This window comes from Rutidosis leptorrhynchoides, chromosome 3, assembly GCF_046630445.1.
Source record: "Rutidosis leptorrhynchoides isolate AG116_Rl617_1_P2 chromosome 3, CSIRO_AGI_Rlap_v1, whole genome shotgun sequence".
Classification (NCBI taxonomy): Eukaryota; Viridiplantae; Streptophyta; class Magnoliopsida; order Asterales; family Asteraceae; genus Rutidosis; species Rutidosis leptorrhynchoides.
In genome coordinates this window covers 596,177,267-596,190,249 of record NC_092335.1, presented here as the reverse complement: position 1 = coordinate 596,190,249, position 12,983 = coordinate 596,177,267, and the positions used below count along the sequence as shown (strand labels likewise).

General features: G+C 35.4%; 1 protein-coding gene across 1 annotated transcript; it reads left to right on the top strand.

Annotated features, from left to right (window-relative positions):
• Nucleotides 1-714: 714 nt before the first annotated feature.
• LOC139902184 (secreted RxLR effector protein 161-like) lies at nucleotides 715-1,599 on the top strand. Its single transcript, XM_071884836.1, has 2 exons — nucleotides 715-903; nucleotides 1,162-1,599. Exons 1-2 carry the CDS (start codon nucleotides 715-717, stop codon nucleotides 1,597-1,599), a joined length of 627 nt encoding a protein of 208 aa, XP_071740937.1.
• The last annotated feature ends 11,384 nt before the right edge of the window (nucleotides 1,600-12,983 follow it).

Genomic DNA, 12,983 nt, shown 5'->3' with positions numbered 1-12,983 from the left:
TAGTGGCGGATAAAAGTGTTCAGAAAAATCCCATATTTTTAAATTAGCTATATTTATTTATTTTGGTCATTATGGTATAAAATTCGATCATTAACTATTAAATAAAGATTACATTAATTATTCACTCCCAACCCCAAGTAAAATATAAAAAGTTTTAAAATTTAACAATTAGTTCTTAAATACATTTTTGATAAGCCTATAATTTATAAAACTCATTTTCGGATCATCGTTTATTTTAAAATAATATAAGTTTGAATTTAACTTGCTTAATATCAATCGAAACATCAAACGAGTATTACAATCATTTAATATTTATTTTTAATATACTTTATTTATATATATAGATATATTTTAAATAATAATTATTATAATATCCTATTTTTGTTTTATTAATTTTTAATAACAACAACATATAATACTTCAAATTATATTTTGAATTATTATTTATATATACGTACACACATATCTATTTACAATTAATTGTTCGTGAATCAATGAGAGCAGTCGAAAGGTAAATGAATACATGAACACAGTTCAAAGTTTTTGAGATTCAATTAAGTAGACTTTGCTTATCATGTCGAAACCATATAAAGATTAAAGTTTAAATTTGGTCGGAAATTTCCGGGTCATCACACATATGCTCATGTTGCTCGTATCACTACGATTAGATTGTTGATACCACTTGCTGCTACGTATGATCTAGTGATCCATCAAATGGATGTCAAAACAGCATTCTTGAATAGTGATTTAGAAGAGGAAGTGTATATGAGACAACCAGAAGGGTTTATTATATCAGGTAAAGACCATAAGGTGTGCAAGTTGGTTAAATCATTGTACGGGCTGAAACAAGCTCCTAAGCAGTGTCATCAGAAGTTTGATGATGTGGTGTTGTCTAATGGTTTTGTACTAAATCAATCTAATAAATGTGTATATAGAAAATTCGATCAATCCAGAAAAGGTGTAATCATTTGCTTATACGTGGATGACATGTTGATCTTTGGTACTGAACAAGATCAAGTTGATAGAACAAAAGATTTTTTTATCTTCAAAGTTCTCCATGAATGACATGGGAGTGGCGGATGTAATCCTAGGCATAGGGATTAAAAGGGATGATAGAGGTATCATGATCACACCCATTACATTGAGAAGATTCTGAAACAGTTTAAGTGTGATCAATGTTCTCCATTGAATACTCCCGTTGATGTAACTGTGGAGGTTATGCCCTATTCGAGTAAAGCTGTATCACAACTTGAATACTCTCGAGCAATTGGATGTTTGATGTATGATATGACTAGCACATACCCCGATATTGCTTTCATAGTGGGAAAACTGAGTAGGTTTACTAGTAATCCAAATGCTATTCATTGGCGTGTTGTGGTTAGAGCATTCAAGTATTTACAGGGTGCTATGGATTATGGTATCACTTATACTGGGTTCCCTTCAGTCTTAGAAGGATATTTGGATGCAAGTTGGATAACCAATGTCGAAGATCATTCATCTACAACTGGTTGGATATTCCTACTTGGAGGATGTGCTATATCATGGGCTTCTAAGAAGCAAACATGTATTACAAATTCAACCATGAAGCTGAATTTGTAGCTTTAGTTGTAGCTGGTAAGGAAGCTGATTGGTTGAGGAATTTGATTCATGAAATTCCTTTGTGACTAAAGCCAATATCTCCCATTTCCATTCATTGTGACAGTGAATCTACTTTGGCTAAGGATTATAGCCAAATGTACAATGGAAAGTCTTGACACTTAGGTGTTAGACAATTCGCGAGCTGATTTCACATGGAGTGATATCCGTAAGTTTCGTTAGATCACAACAAAATTTAGCGGATCACTTCACTAAAGCATTAGCCCCAGACTTAGTGCACAACTCGGCTATTGGAGTGGGATTGACGTCCGCATAAATCTTCTAAAGTGAGACGCCCAATTCCCTTCTAGTACAACGCTAGAAGCTGAATTCAATGAGGTAAGCTTACTTTCTGAAGATTGAAACACATAAATATTTTGATCCCAAAGTATGTGTTTAGACCTGCAAGTTGAGTTAGGTTAAAGTTATTCTTCTTAATAGTTCTTTTGAAAAATTGCATATGCAGGTATAAGATGTAAAAGGACTACCTTTGTGAGCATGAAGTTTTGCCGCTTCAACGGAGCTTTGTACTTAGCTGCCAATATGTTCACTGAAGGATTGAGACATATGGCTTATAATAGTGTCAAGATTGTCTTAGGGATATGTAAGAAACTGATGTGTATATTATTTTATAGTTTTCATATGAGTTGAAGGGTTCAATTTCTGAAACACCCTGATTGTCGAATTCTCGTAAATATTATACTAAGTGAAAATTCATTTTCTGAAACATTTTCATTTATGCATTAGTTTGTTCTGTTTGTTTAATTATTTTAGTAAATCAAGGATTACACTAAAATGTGGGGGATTTGTTGGTGACTTTAGTGTCATCCAACATGCATTTTAGTTAGTTGCGATTTACTTGAATGCAAGAGTTAGCAAGTTTTACTTAACAACGGGTTCGGAGAATGTGGAGTACACACCTGTAAGAGTTGGCTACTAAGTGATGCATAATTGCGGGGGTCAAGCGGGTTGCGCCCCCTAGCGGGGTCCAAGGGGCATTCGAACCCTTTCAGCAAATAGTTATACCTTTTCGGTATAACAGCTTTTCCCGCCAAAATGAAGGGATACATCCTTTCATTTTCTAACTGTTTTTATAACAGTTTTATGTGGACGTTTTGTTCATTCTCTGCATTCAATTTCGAACCAACAGAAAACATACACAATCTCTTAGATAATTTGATTAGTGATTTCATTGCCAAAACCACTAATTGTGTTTTTGTCTTATCGCCGTAAAGATTTCGTGCAACCGAGGCAATCGTTGGGTCGAAAGACTTTATAGAGAAAGTGAACACACGATTCAAGAACGAATCTAGGCAGTCTATTCATACCTATTTTCTAACAAAAGCTCGATTGTGGTTAGATGTTTTGGGATAGTATTCGTGTATTGGTATAGATTTGAGCATCAACGGTTTCTTTTGTATCGTTTGATTCTAGACTTTCATTTTTAATGAAGTGTCTTTGTTTAATATTATTGTTATTGTTATTTTCATCAATATACCATATTTAAATGTTCAATGGACCTATTACCCTTTATATACTAATAGCCACCTGGATACTAGTCGTTTTCTTCATTAAAAGCCCCAAAATGACATCCTCTTTCTCCTTAAAATCTTTTTTCTTCCAGTACCTTCTTCTTAATTATCGTCATCCGCCCTAACTCATGCCATGAGTGCAACCGAAACCCTACCCTGACAGCTGCTATAAGCTACATCCTTCCTCCAATTAAAAAGCTGATTAAACCTACTGTACAAATCTAGGGTTTGGTTTTAACAAAACCCAAGATTGGAGTTTCAGGTAAACATTTTTTCAGTTTTCAGAACAATAACAAACAATGGTGCTGGACACATCAAACCCTAACTTGATTTTTTGACATCACCAGCAAAAAGTTAGGCTTCTTACACTTTATTTTCTCTATTTATTTGTTTTATTTAGAAATTACTTATATGTTTGCCTTTTCTGATTCATCAGAGGTTGTTTGGCCTGTTCAAATACTAATTTTGAGTGTCGATGAATTTAACACTCGCTGGCAACATTCGGTTACTTCAGGTAATGAATCTTCAAATCATATTCATTAATCCATCTATGTATAATGATTAACAGATGATGGAGACCTTTTGATTCAAATAAAGAGGTAAAAAAAATAAAAAATGAAACAAGTGATGATATGGTTTTGAGATTTCAATGGTATTTACATTTGCAATTTCATACAATTTAGCAACGATTTCACATCTTTAGATGAATTCTGTTATTATTTTGGATGTGTGATTTGTGAAATCCATGTAAATGAGCTTAATTTTCAGTGTTTGGAATAAATGTGCAGATCTTATAACGATTACGAGGTCAGAAGGTTAAAGAGTGTTGTTGTTAAATTGATTAACTTGCTGGGTTTATATCGTAGGTTAAGCGTTTGATTCTTTCAGGTACATTTTCCAATTTCTTTTCAGTTTTACGAGATATGAAATACTCACTCTGAATTATGGTATATAACCTACATTGTTTTTGTGGATTTTAGTTAATAATTACGGAGTTCTTTAGATGGAATTTTAGGTTTTTGATTGCGGATTTTACGCTTTGAAAGTGTTGGACGAAATGCTTTTTCTCATAAAATTAACTAAAGCCTTCGGTATTTGTTTTATAGTTATCAGTTAGTTTACAAACAAGACTCTTAAAGAAATTTATTTTCATTGTAATCATCATCATCGTTAAGTTAGCTTATTTCTTGATTTTACATGCTACAACTATTTCTCTCGCTCCGCTTTGTCTGGATTTATTGTTTTTAATTTCTTCGTCTTTCTTATTCTTGCATTATAGCCTTGCTTACTACGATCGGTTAGTGATGGATAAAGGACCGTGGCTAAACAATAATTATATGATAGATACAATTAAACCTTCGCGGTTTAATCAGAAAATAAACCTTCACGGTTTATATCGATAAACAAACCTTTACTGTTCAAATTTCTTATTCAAGAAAAACAAATAATCAAAAACTGAATGACAGAAGAAAACACCTAGGAATATAAATACTAAAATAACTTGCTAGCAATTAGGAAACACAATCAAAATAAATCTTAATAAAATCTTCCAGCTATGTGCCAACTAGCCACGTCCTTATTATCGTCTTGTGCACCAAGTTGCAACAATCCTGATCCAATAAGAAAGTCCCCCAAAGTGACAGCCTGCTGGACCTATTGGGCCTGTTGGGCCTGCTGCTGTTATTCCTAGCCCACACGCCTTGAATTGAACCTCCGGGATCAAACACAAATACATCATCCTCCCCTTCTTCAAAAAGACTCGTCCTTGAGTCTACGTCATTGCCCCTGATAGGACCATCTGCCTGTGGTTTGAACTTGCTAAAGCGACCCCTTGATAACCTCTCCTTTCGTAAAAACTAAACCCACACTAAGTCATCAATGTCGTACACTACCTTCTTCCACTGTTGATTTGCACGATTTTGATAAACTTGAGTTTGTAGAGGAATCTGGTCTCAAACATCATGAGATATTTGAATGTGGCCTGTGTGATCAATACTACCTTCATGATCCATAGGATGTGCTAACAGATCAGGTGGGTTCTTTTTAACGACAGTGAGAACCACCCCTTTAGTTAGCAATGGAGGATAGTCGTTACCCGGTTTCACTTGTGCTTGTTCTTCCGCTTCACCATCTGTATCATAGATGGGTTCGGAATCTTCATCTACAATAGTTTCAGGAACATATTTCATATTAAAAACTTGATCAACCAAATCAACAAAGTCATCCCATTGAGTCGGTCTTGAAACTTGGAGTTGTTCAAGCTTCATCTCTATATTACGCAAGAGATGTTGCATGTGTTCCAACTCTTGAATCTTGCGATTCAGTTTCTCGAGCTCAGCTTGTTTAGCCATGCCTGGAATCTGATACCAATTGATGGATAAAGGATTGTGGCTAAACAATAATTATATGATAGATACAATTAAACCTTCTCGGTTTAATCAGAAAATAAACCTTCACGGTTTATATGGATAAACAAACCTTTACGGTTCAAATTTCCTATTCAAGAAAAACAAATAATCAAAAACTGAAAGACAGAAGAAAACAACTAGGAATATAAATACTAAAATAACTTGCTAGCAATTAGGAAACACAATCAAAATAAAACTTAATAAAATCTTCCAGCTATATGCCAACTAGCCACGTCCTTATTATTGTCTTGTGCACCAAGTTGCAACAATCCTGATCCAATAAGAAAGTCCCCCAAAGTGACAGCCTGCTGGACCTATTGGGCTTGTTGGGCCTGCTGCTGTTATTCCGAGCCCACACGCCTTGAATTGAACCTCCGGGATCAAACATATATTTGATGCTTATTTGATGCTAACTGATGTATATGTGACAAATACATCAGTTAGCTTCTCTAATTTTTCATTTATTTGATGCTGATTTGTTTTTAGTTTGATGCTTCTGTATTTATTTTGCCAACAAAATTTTGGCTTTTTTCGCACCAAATTCATATGTAAACATAAGAATAAGATTAGTTGGTTACTAAATGTTTAAACTGTAGTTTTAATGCAAGTTTTATATACATGGTTATTACACAGAGGGCATGTTAATATATTTTTCTGTATTACTAGATAACAAAGAATGATGCAATAAATAAGCTAATAGATTTTATATAATTCGTTACTTTCGGCGATTGCAGTATAGACTAACGGGACTTCTGTTGTTTATTATATGTTGTTTATCTTATGCAGATTGGAGATTACTTGGTCGTTGTTGTTGTTTGCATCTATTCAACAAGCCTCTCTTCAGTTTGAGTGGTTCTTTCATTTCACGGTATTAATACCCTTTCTCACCTTTATGTTTTTCATAATTTCTAATATTTTTGGTTACTTGATTAATTTTGTTGTGTTTACCTACTGTGGATTCCATAATGGCATTGGTTACTATGTATATTTACCTATGGCAACTGTTATTTAATTGGTTGCATAAAAATCAACCACAGAGTTCAGGGCTTCTGGCTATTTTCTCCTCCCAACTACGCATATTCCTCGGTTGTGATTCACCTCAAGCTAGCACGGTTATGGTATATGGCGATCATGTTGTTCATTTTTTCCTATTCGTTCGTTGCGATCGACGTTACACACGCAAAAGGATTGCTTAAATTCTGATTATTTTTGAATGGATCTATGCTACTAATTATGATTTGTGTGACAAGTTTTTCTTTAGGTTTCAGGGCCTACTAACTAACAATCGACTAATGGTTACGGATACATCATATTATGTGACCGATAATGATAGCAAATCCACTTAAATATGGAAATCAACATCTTTCGGTTGCGTTCGACAAAAATCTGGTACGTATCACAGTTGTTTTTTTAGTGATGTTTGTGTAAGTTCAGATGCAATACAAAAGAAATATGTTAAGAAACCATGTTTGAGTTGATATCTGTGATACTACATTTTCTGAGCAAAATAATCTGTACTAATCCGAGAGGGCTTCTATTTCTCAGGCATATGGTGTTTGTAATGCCGATGATTTATGGTTGATTGGCTCTTCGAATCTGATGAGTATGTTTTTAATGTTTTGTTATGTTTCTTCTTTAATATGGGGTTGTCTTATTTTGTTCTTTAATGTTGTTTTTATATTTTTATTTGGCAGCTGATGCTTTACCTGTTAAGTTTGTGCCAATTGGTTCCAACTATTAAGGCTCCTCTTCCAGTCTGCCATCTAAAGTGTCCGCTATGCTTATGTCTGAAGGTATTTTGATTGTTGTGATCCGGATTGGTTGTTGTGTATGGTTTTGAATTTTTACAAGGGTGACGGTTTGTTATTTGATAGGTAGTGACGTGTTTATTTGACATTTAAATCGCTCTTTTGTTGCAAGGTAAGAGAGCGTATTTGTTATAATGTAAAGAAAAGGATTGTGGCTAAACAATAAGGATGGGATAGTAGTTTAACCTTCTCGGTTAAACGAGAATAAAGCTAACCTTCTCGGTTTAGCAGAAAAAAACCTTCACGGTTCAATAACAGGCTACAGCCTTTCTTTATTATCAAAATATCAAATCAAAACTCAATTCCAAAATAAAACACAGGGGAATATAAATACTAAAAACAATATAAGTTTAATAAGGAAACGAAATAATAATGAATTATTAATGCAATAAAAATCTTCTGCAAATCCTCTTGCTTCCGCTTCAAGTCTGTCCACGTTTGGGCTGCTATCCATTGGGCCGACATTCCAAACTAGTTAAAAACTCTTCCAACATGAGTGGCCCAAAACCTTTATGTGGCTCATTAACCATCAGCGCATTATTATTATTATTATTGTCGACTGCTAATGCATCATTCCCTCCCCCTTCGGAAAGACTCGACCTCGAGTCTTGATTGTCCTCACTGTCTCCAACATATGGTGAGAGGTCTGCAACATTAAAGGTGGCAGACACATTATAATGCCCAAGCAACTCAATTTTGTACGCATCATTTTTAATCTTTTTGAGAACCCGGAAAGGACCATTGACACTAACATCCGGATTAAGCTTACCAACATGTCCTCTATGAAACCTTTCCTGGCGCAATTGAATCTAAATGAGGTCCCCGTATTTATACACAACATGCCTCGGATGCACATCAGATTGTATTTTAGAAACATAAGTATGCTTAACAGTAAAGTCATGCACCTGATTATGCAAGGCTGTTGTATACTCAACATGATCAACCCCATCTTGTGGACTCGCGGTCTTTGCGGTCTTTGTAGGCTGTGACAATAAGTCGAGCGCCACCTAACTAGCTCTAGACGCAAACCCAAAATCAAAAACAGTACGGTTAAGGAAAATATTTGCCTCTTTTTTTGCTGTTTTGTGTGTGTCTATGGGAGCAAGGGTACTGTTAACCCCATCCTTGTAGAAACTGTACCTGTTCCAGTCCTCAGCTTGAAGGTCTAATTCTTCTACCATCATTTTAGACACAACATTAGCACAACTTTCACCATCGATAACCATTGAACACGCCTTACCCGTTGATGTAACATTGGTATCGAAAATATTGTTACGCAGCCATGAATAATCGTCGGTTGGAGTAATGTTTGAACTGTTAAGAGATCTGCGGATAATCAATGCATCTCCTTTGTTGGCATACACAACTTCCTCCTGCTCAATGTGTTCTGAGTTTTGCGTATACCTTTTATCATTATCAGAATCATAATGGGGCACATCAGTTTCGTCCCATACGGTAATGGTGAGTTTATTCGGGCATTCACGTGCATAATGCCCCATTTTTTGACACCTATAACACTTCGGATTTGTGTTTTTCTGTGGGGTCAGTGTATGGGTTTCCCCTTTTCCCTTCTCCGTAGGCGAAAAGGTGGACTTTGGCGGGGTTGTGTTTCGTACTAAAGGAACGCTAGTCTTTCCTTTATGTTGTTCCCTTTCCACCTTCAAAGCAAGCCTACAAACATCAGTATAAGTCCAATAGGGTTGTAAACATACCATATCAGCAATTTCAGGTTTAAGGGCGCCTAAGAATCGCGCTATAATCTGCTCTTCTGCTGCATTCACATCGCACTGCATACGTAATTTATCAAACTCGTGAATAAGCTCCTCGACGCTCATAGATCGCTGATGCAAATTATGATACTCGATAAAGGCTTGTTGTCGATGATTCTCGGGTAAAAATTTATCCTTCATGAGCCTCTTCATCTTCTCCCATGTTGCTACTTTAGATTTGCGGGCAAGAGCCCGTTGTTTCTTAACACGGTCCCACCAAAATGAAGCGTGTTTCCTGAGTTTGAGGGCAACAAGCTTCACCTTCAAGTTCTCCGGAAGATCCTCTACATCAAACACACGCTCCACCGTACTCAACCAATCAAGAAAGTCATCAAGATGTGCCTCTCCGGTGAACATGGGGATCTCGACTTTCATCCTTATATTACGCAAGGGATCATCTCGATATTCCCTATTATATCCATGATGCTGCTGACCAAATGGGTTATAATGATCATCGCGATCAGCTGTCCGTTTGGAGTCGGTGTACTTTCTGTTGTGATGGAGTTCAAGTTTAGCAAGTCGTCGCTGAAGACGAGCAATTTCTTCATCATGGGGATCGATGTAGTTGCCTCTGTTGGCGTTTCTACTACTGCCTGCACCTCTTGTTCTTCCTTGATAAATATGTTCAGCCATCCTGGAATCTGATACCAAATAATGTAAAGAAAAGGATCGTGGCTAAACAATAAAGATGGGATAGTAGTTCAACCTTCTCGGTTAAAAGAGAATAAAGCTAACCTTCTCGGTTTAGCAGAAAAAAACCTTCACGGTTCAATAACAGGCTACAACCTTTCTTTATTATCAAAATATCAATCAAAACTCAATTCCAAAATAAAACGCATGGGAATATAAATACTAAAAACAAGATAAGTTTAATAAGGAAACGAAATAATAATGAATTATTAATTCAATAAAAATCTTCTGGAAATCCTCTTGCTTCCTCTTCAAGTCTACGTTTGGGCTGCTATCCATTGGGCCGACATTCAAAACTAGTTAAAAACTCTTCCAACATGAGTGGCCCAAAACCTTTATGTGGCTCATTAACCATCAGCGCATTATTATTATTATTGTCGACTGCTAATGCATCATGTTACATTCTCGGTTTTGTAATGGAAATTAAAGAGAAACTAGTAATTGCTATGACTAGAGTTTCAAACTCTAACCCTTTCCTGTATTTTTGTCAGTGGACATATACCAATTCTAATTATGTATTATTAATAAATTAATAAATTTGTTTTACCTATTGTTTGATTCTTTTCTTATCATCGAGGTTGATGAATACATATGGATTTGATGATGATTTTCTTAAGTTAGTCAACAGTTCATTGGGATAGCCCTTCATTACTTGCAGGTTTTTTTTTTTTTTTTTTTTTTTTTTTTTTTCATCAGAGGTATGTCATCATTCTTTCACTAACCCATCATTTTATTTATTTTTTCTTTTTATATACACTGGTAGTTTTACAATACTTATTATAGTATAATCTAATGGTGTTTCAAATTTTGGTGTTATTCCCTTCATATTGTTGTCTAACTAGTTGTGGAGCCCTCGTTTCGCGTCAGGAGCTCCGTTTTGAATGCGAGTTAAAAAAAAAGTGTTGATCTATTTTGTAAAAAAAAAAAAATTCGACATCTAACATTGAAGGGTTGTTCCTTTGTGAAAGTTGCTTCTTTTAGCGTTCGGGTTTTTTTTTTTTTTTTTAAAACTTAGTTGATCTATTTTGTAAAAAAGAATATTTTTCGACATCTTTTGGTAGCATTGAAGGGTTGTTCCTTTTATGAAAGTTGCTTTTTTATCGTTTGAGACAAAAAAAAAAAAAAAAAAAAAGTAGCACAGTAGTAGCGTGGTGAGTGTTATTATTCAATATTTTTAATGTTAGTGATGGGATAAATAATATTTTAGAATATAGGTATGAAATGGGGAGTTCGATTTGTATTTTAATAAAAGTTAGGGGGTTGGGTGTGTGAAAAATGAAATATTAAATAGTACTATAAAATGGAGGGGTTCAATTTGTATTTTAATAAAAATTAGGGGGTTAGGTGCGTGAAAAAATAAAATATTAAATAGTACTATTCATAACTAATAAGACAAATTTTGTCTATTAGTTATTAGTTATATTAGTAATAGTAATATTTGTTTAGTTTGTTAAATTATTTCCATTCTTGGATACAGTCTGTTGCTTGAAATCCCTTTTGTGTCTGTGTATGAGGAGCTTGGTATATCGACGGAGCAAATCAGTACATGGAACCGACAAGTTGTAGTGTAAGTGCTTATGTTTTTTCATGTTTGTTAGAATGTGTGAATTTATAGGTTTTTATCAGGTATCTGAGAGTACTTGAGCGTTTTATTTGAGACTTACAGGTAATGGGAATGATAGTGATGTTTATTGATACTCAGAGCCTTTGTGTAACGATTATAGGAAACTGTGACAAAAGTTAGGAGATGGACGCTTTTCATTGACACGTGTGAATGAGGTTATTGATGAACTTTTGACTCAAGATTATTCGTATGATATTGCTCTGCCGCGTATAAAGAAAAGGTAAATAAATGTATATGCATTTCATCCTGCCATTGTTTTCTTTTTTGTTGTTGTCTTGAGATTATTTTGCAAATAGTACAATTTGGTGTTACTATGTGACTGATAGTTTATGTTTATTTGTCCGGGAGAATTGTGTTTCAGTCATTGCTCTTTAGCCAAGTAATTAGAAAATAAACTTGCAGTAAATTGACCATCGTAACTTTGAATGAAAGTATCAACTACAGCGTTACAGAGGACTTCACCCGTAGTTTAGTGATAATGTTGGTGCATGAATCCCCAGCCGTTATTTGTTTTTATGTTTAACACATTTCGGTTATGTAATAATGTTTACTCGAGACTAATAATTATATTTGTGTTTGTGCGTACTTAATTTATTAAATGATCAATATGTTAAACTGCACACAGTCGACCGAGTGTGTATAGACACTCGACCGACTGTGTCAGTCACTCGACCGAGTGTACACAGACACTCGACCGAGTGTGTCTGTGTTCACTATATATACGGGTTTAGACTTCTTTGATAAGGTTACTCGTCCCATTCACCCTAAGTCGTAGGTTTTCGTTTTCAGAGAACCCTAACACCATATACCACCGAAATATATCGTCTAGGTGTCGATCTAATCTAGTTTTAGCTCTAGGTTTGATCAATTCGATCCCAAAACGACCCATATCTCGGTTTAACCTTATTCTAGTGTATTTAGCCTCTAGGATAGATTGCAAGCGACCTAAGATCCTAAGAATAAACGTGTACAAAGTGGTATCAGAGCTGGAGTCTCTGGTTTTGCTTGATCAAATCGTTTGTGGGTCAAAAATTGGTGTTTTTGATGTTTTTGGTGTTTTTGGGTTTTAGTCAATTAATCTGCTTTTCTACGTTATTGTTGGTGTTTTTATTTTCAAAAGGAGTTTCTGGAGTCACCACTATTGTTTTCTACGTGTTGGTTTTGTGTTTTTCATCCATAATCGATTGCAAAATCAATTTTTGTCTAGAAAACCCTAATAGTCGACCTGCTCCTGTCAAGAACACACTCGGCCGTGTGTGTCCTGACAACCGACCGAGTAAGTCCTTAGATCGACCGTGTGAGTAGTTCAACTGACCGTGTGAGTTTTACCAGAGCCGTGTCAGTTTCCTAAAGTCATTCGGCTGTGTAAGTTAGTCACTCGACCGTGTGAGATAGTCAACCGACCGTGGTAGATAGATAATCGGCCGTGTGAGTTAGTAATACCCAAGGCTCAGTTTGTAACGAAGTGCTGCCAAAATTTAGTCAGACAATCGACCGTGTGAGTCATACACCCGACC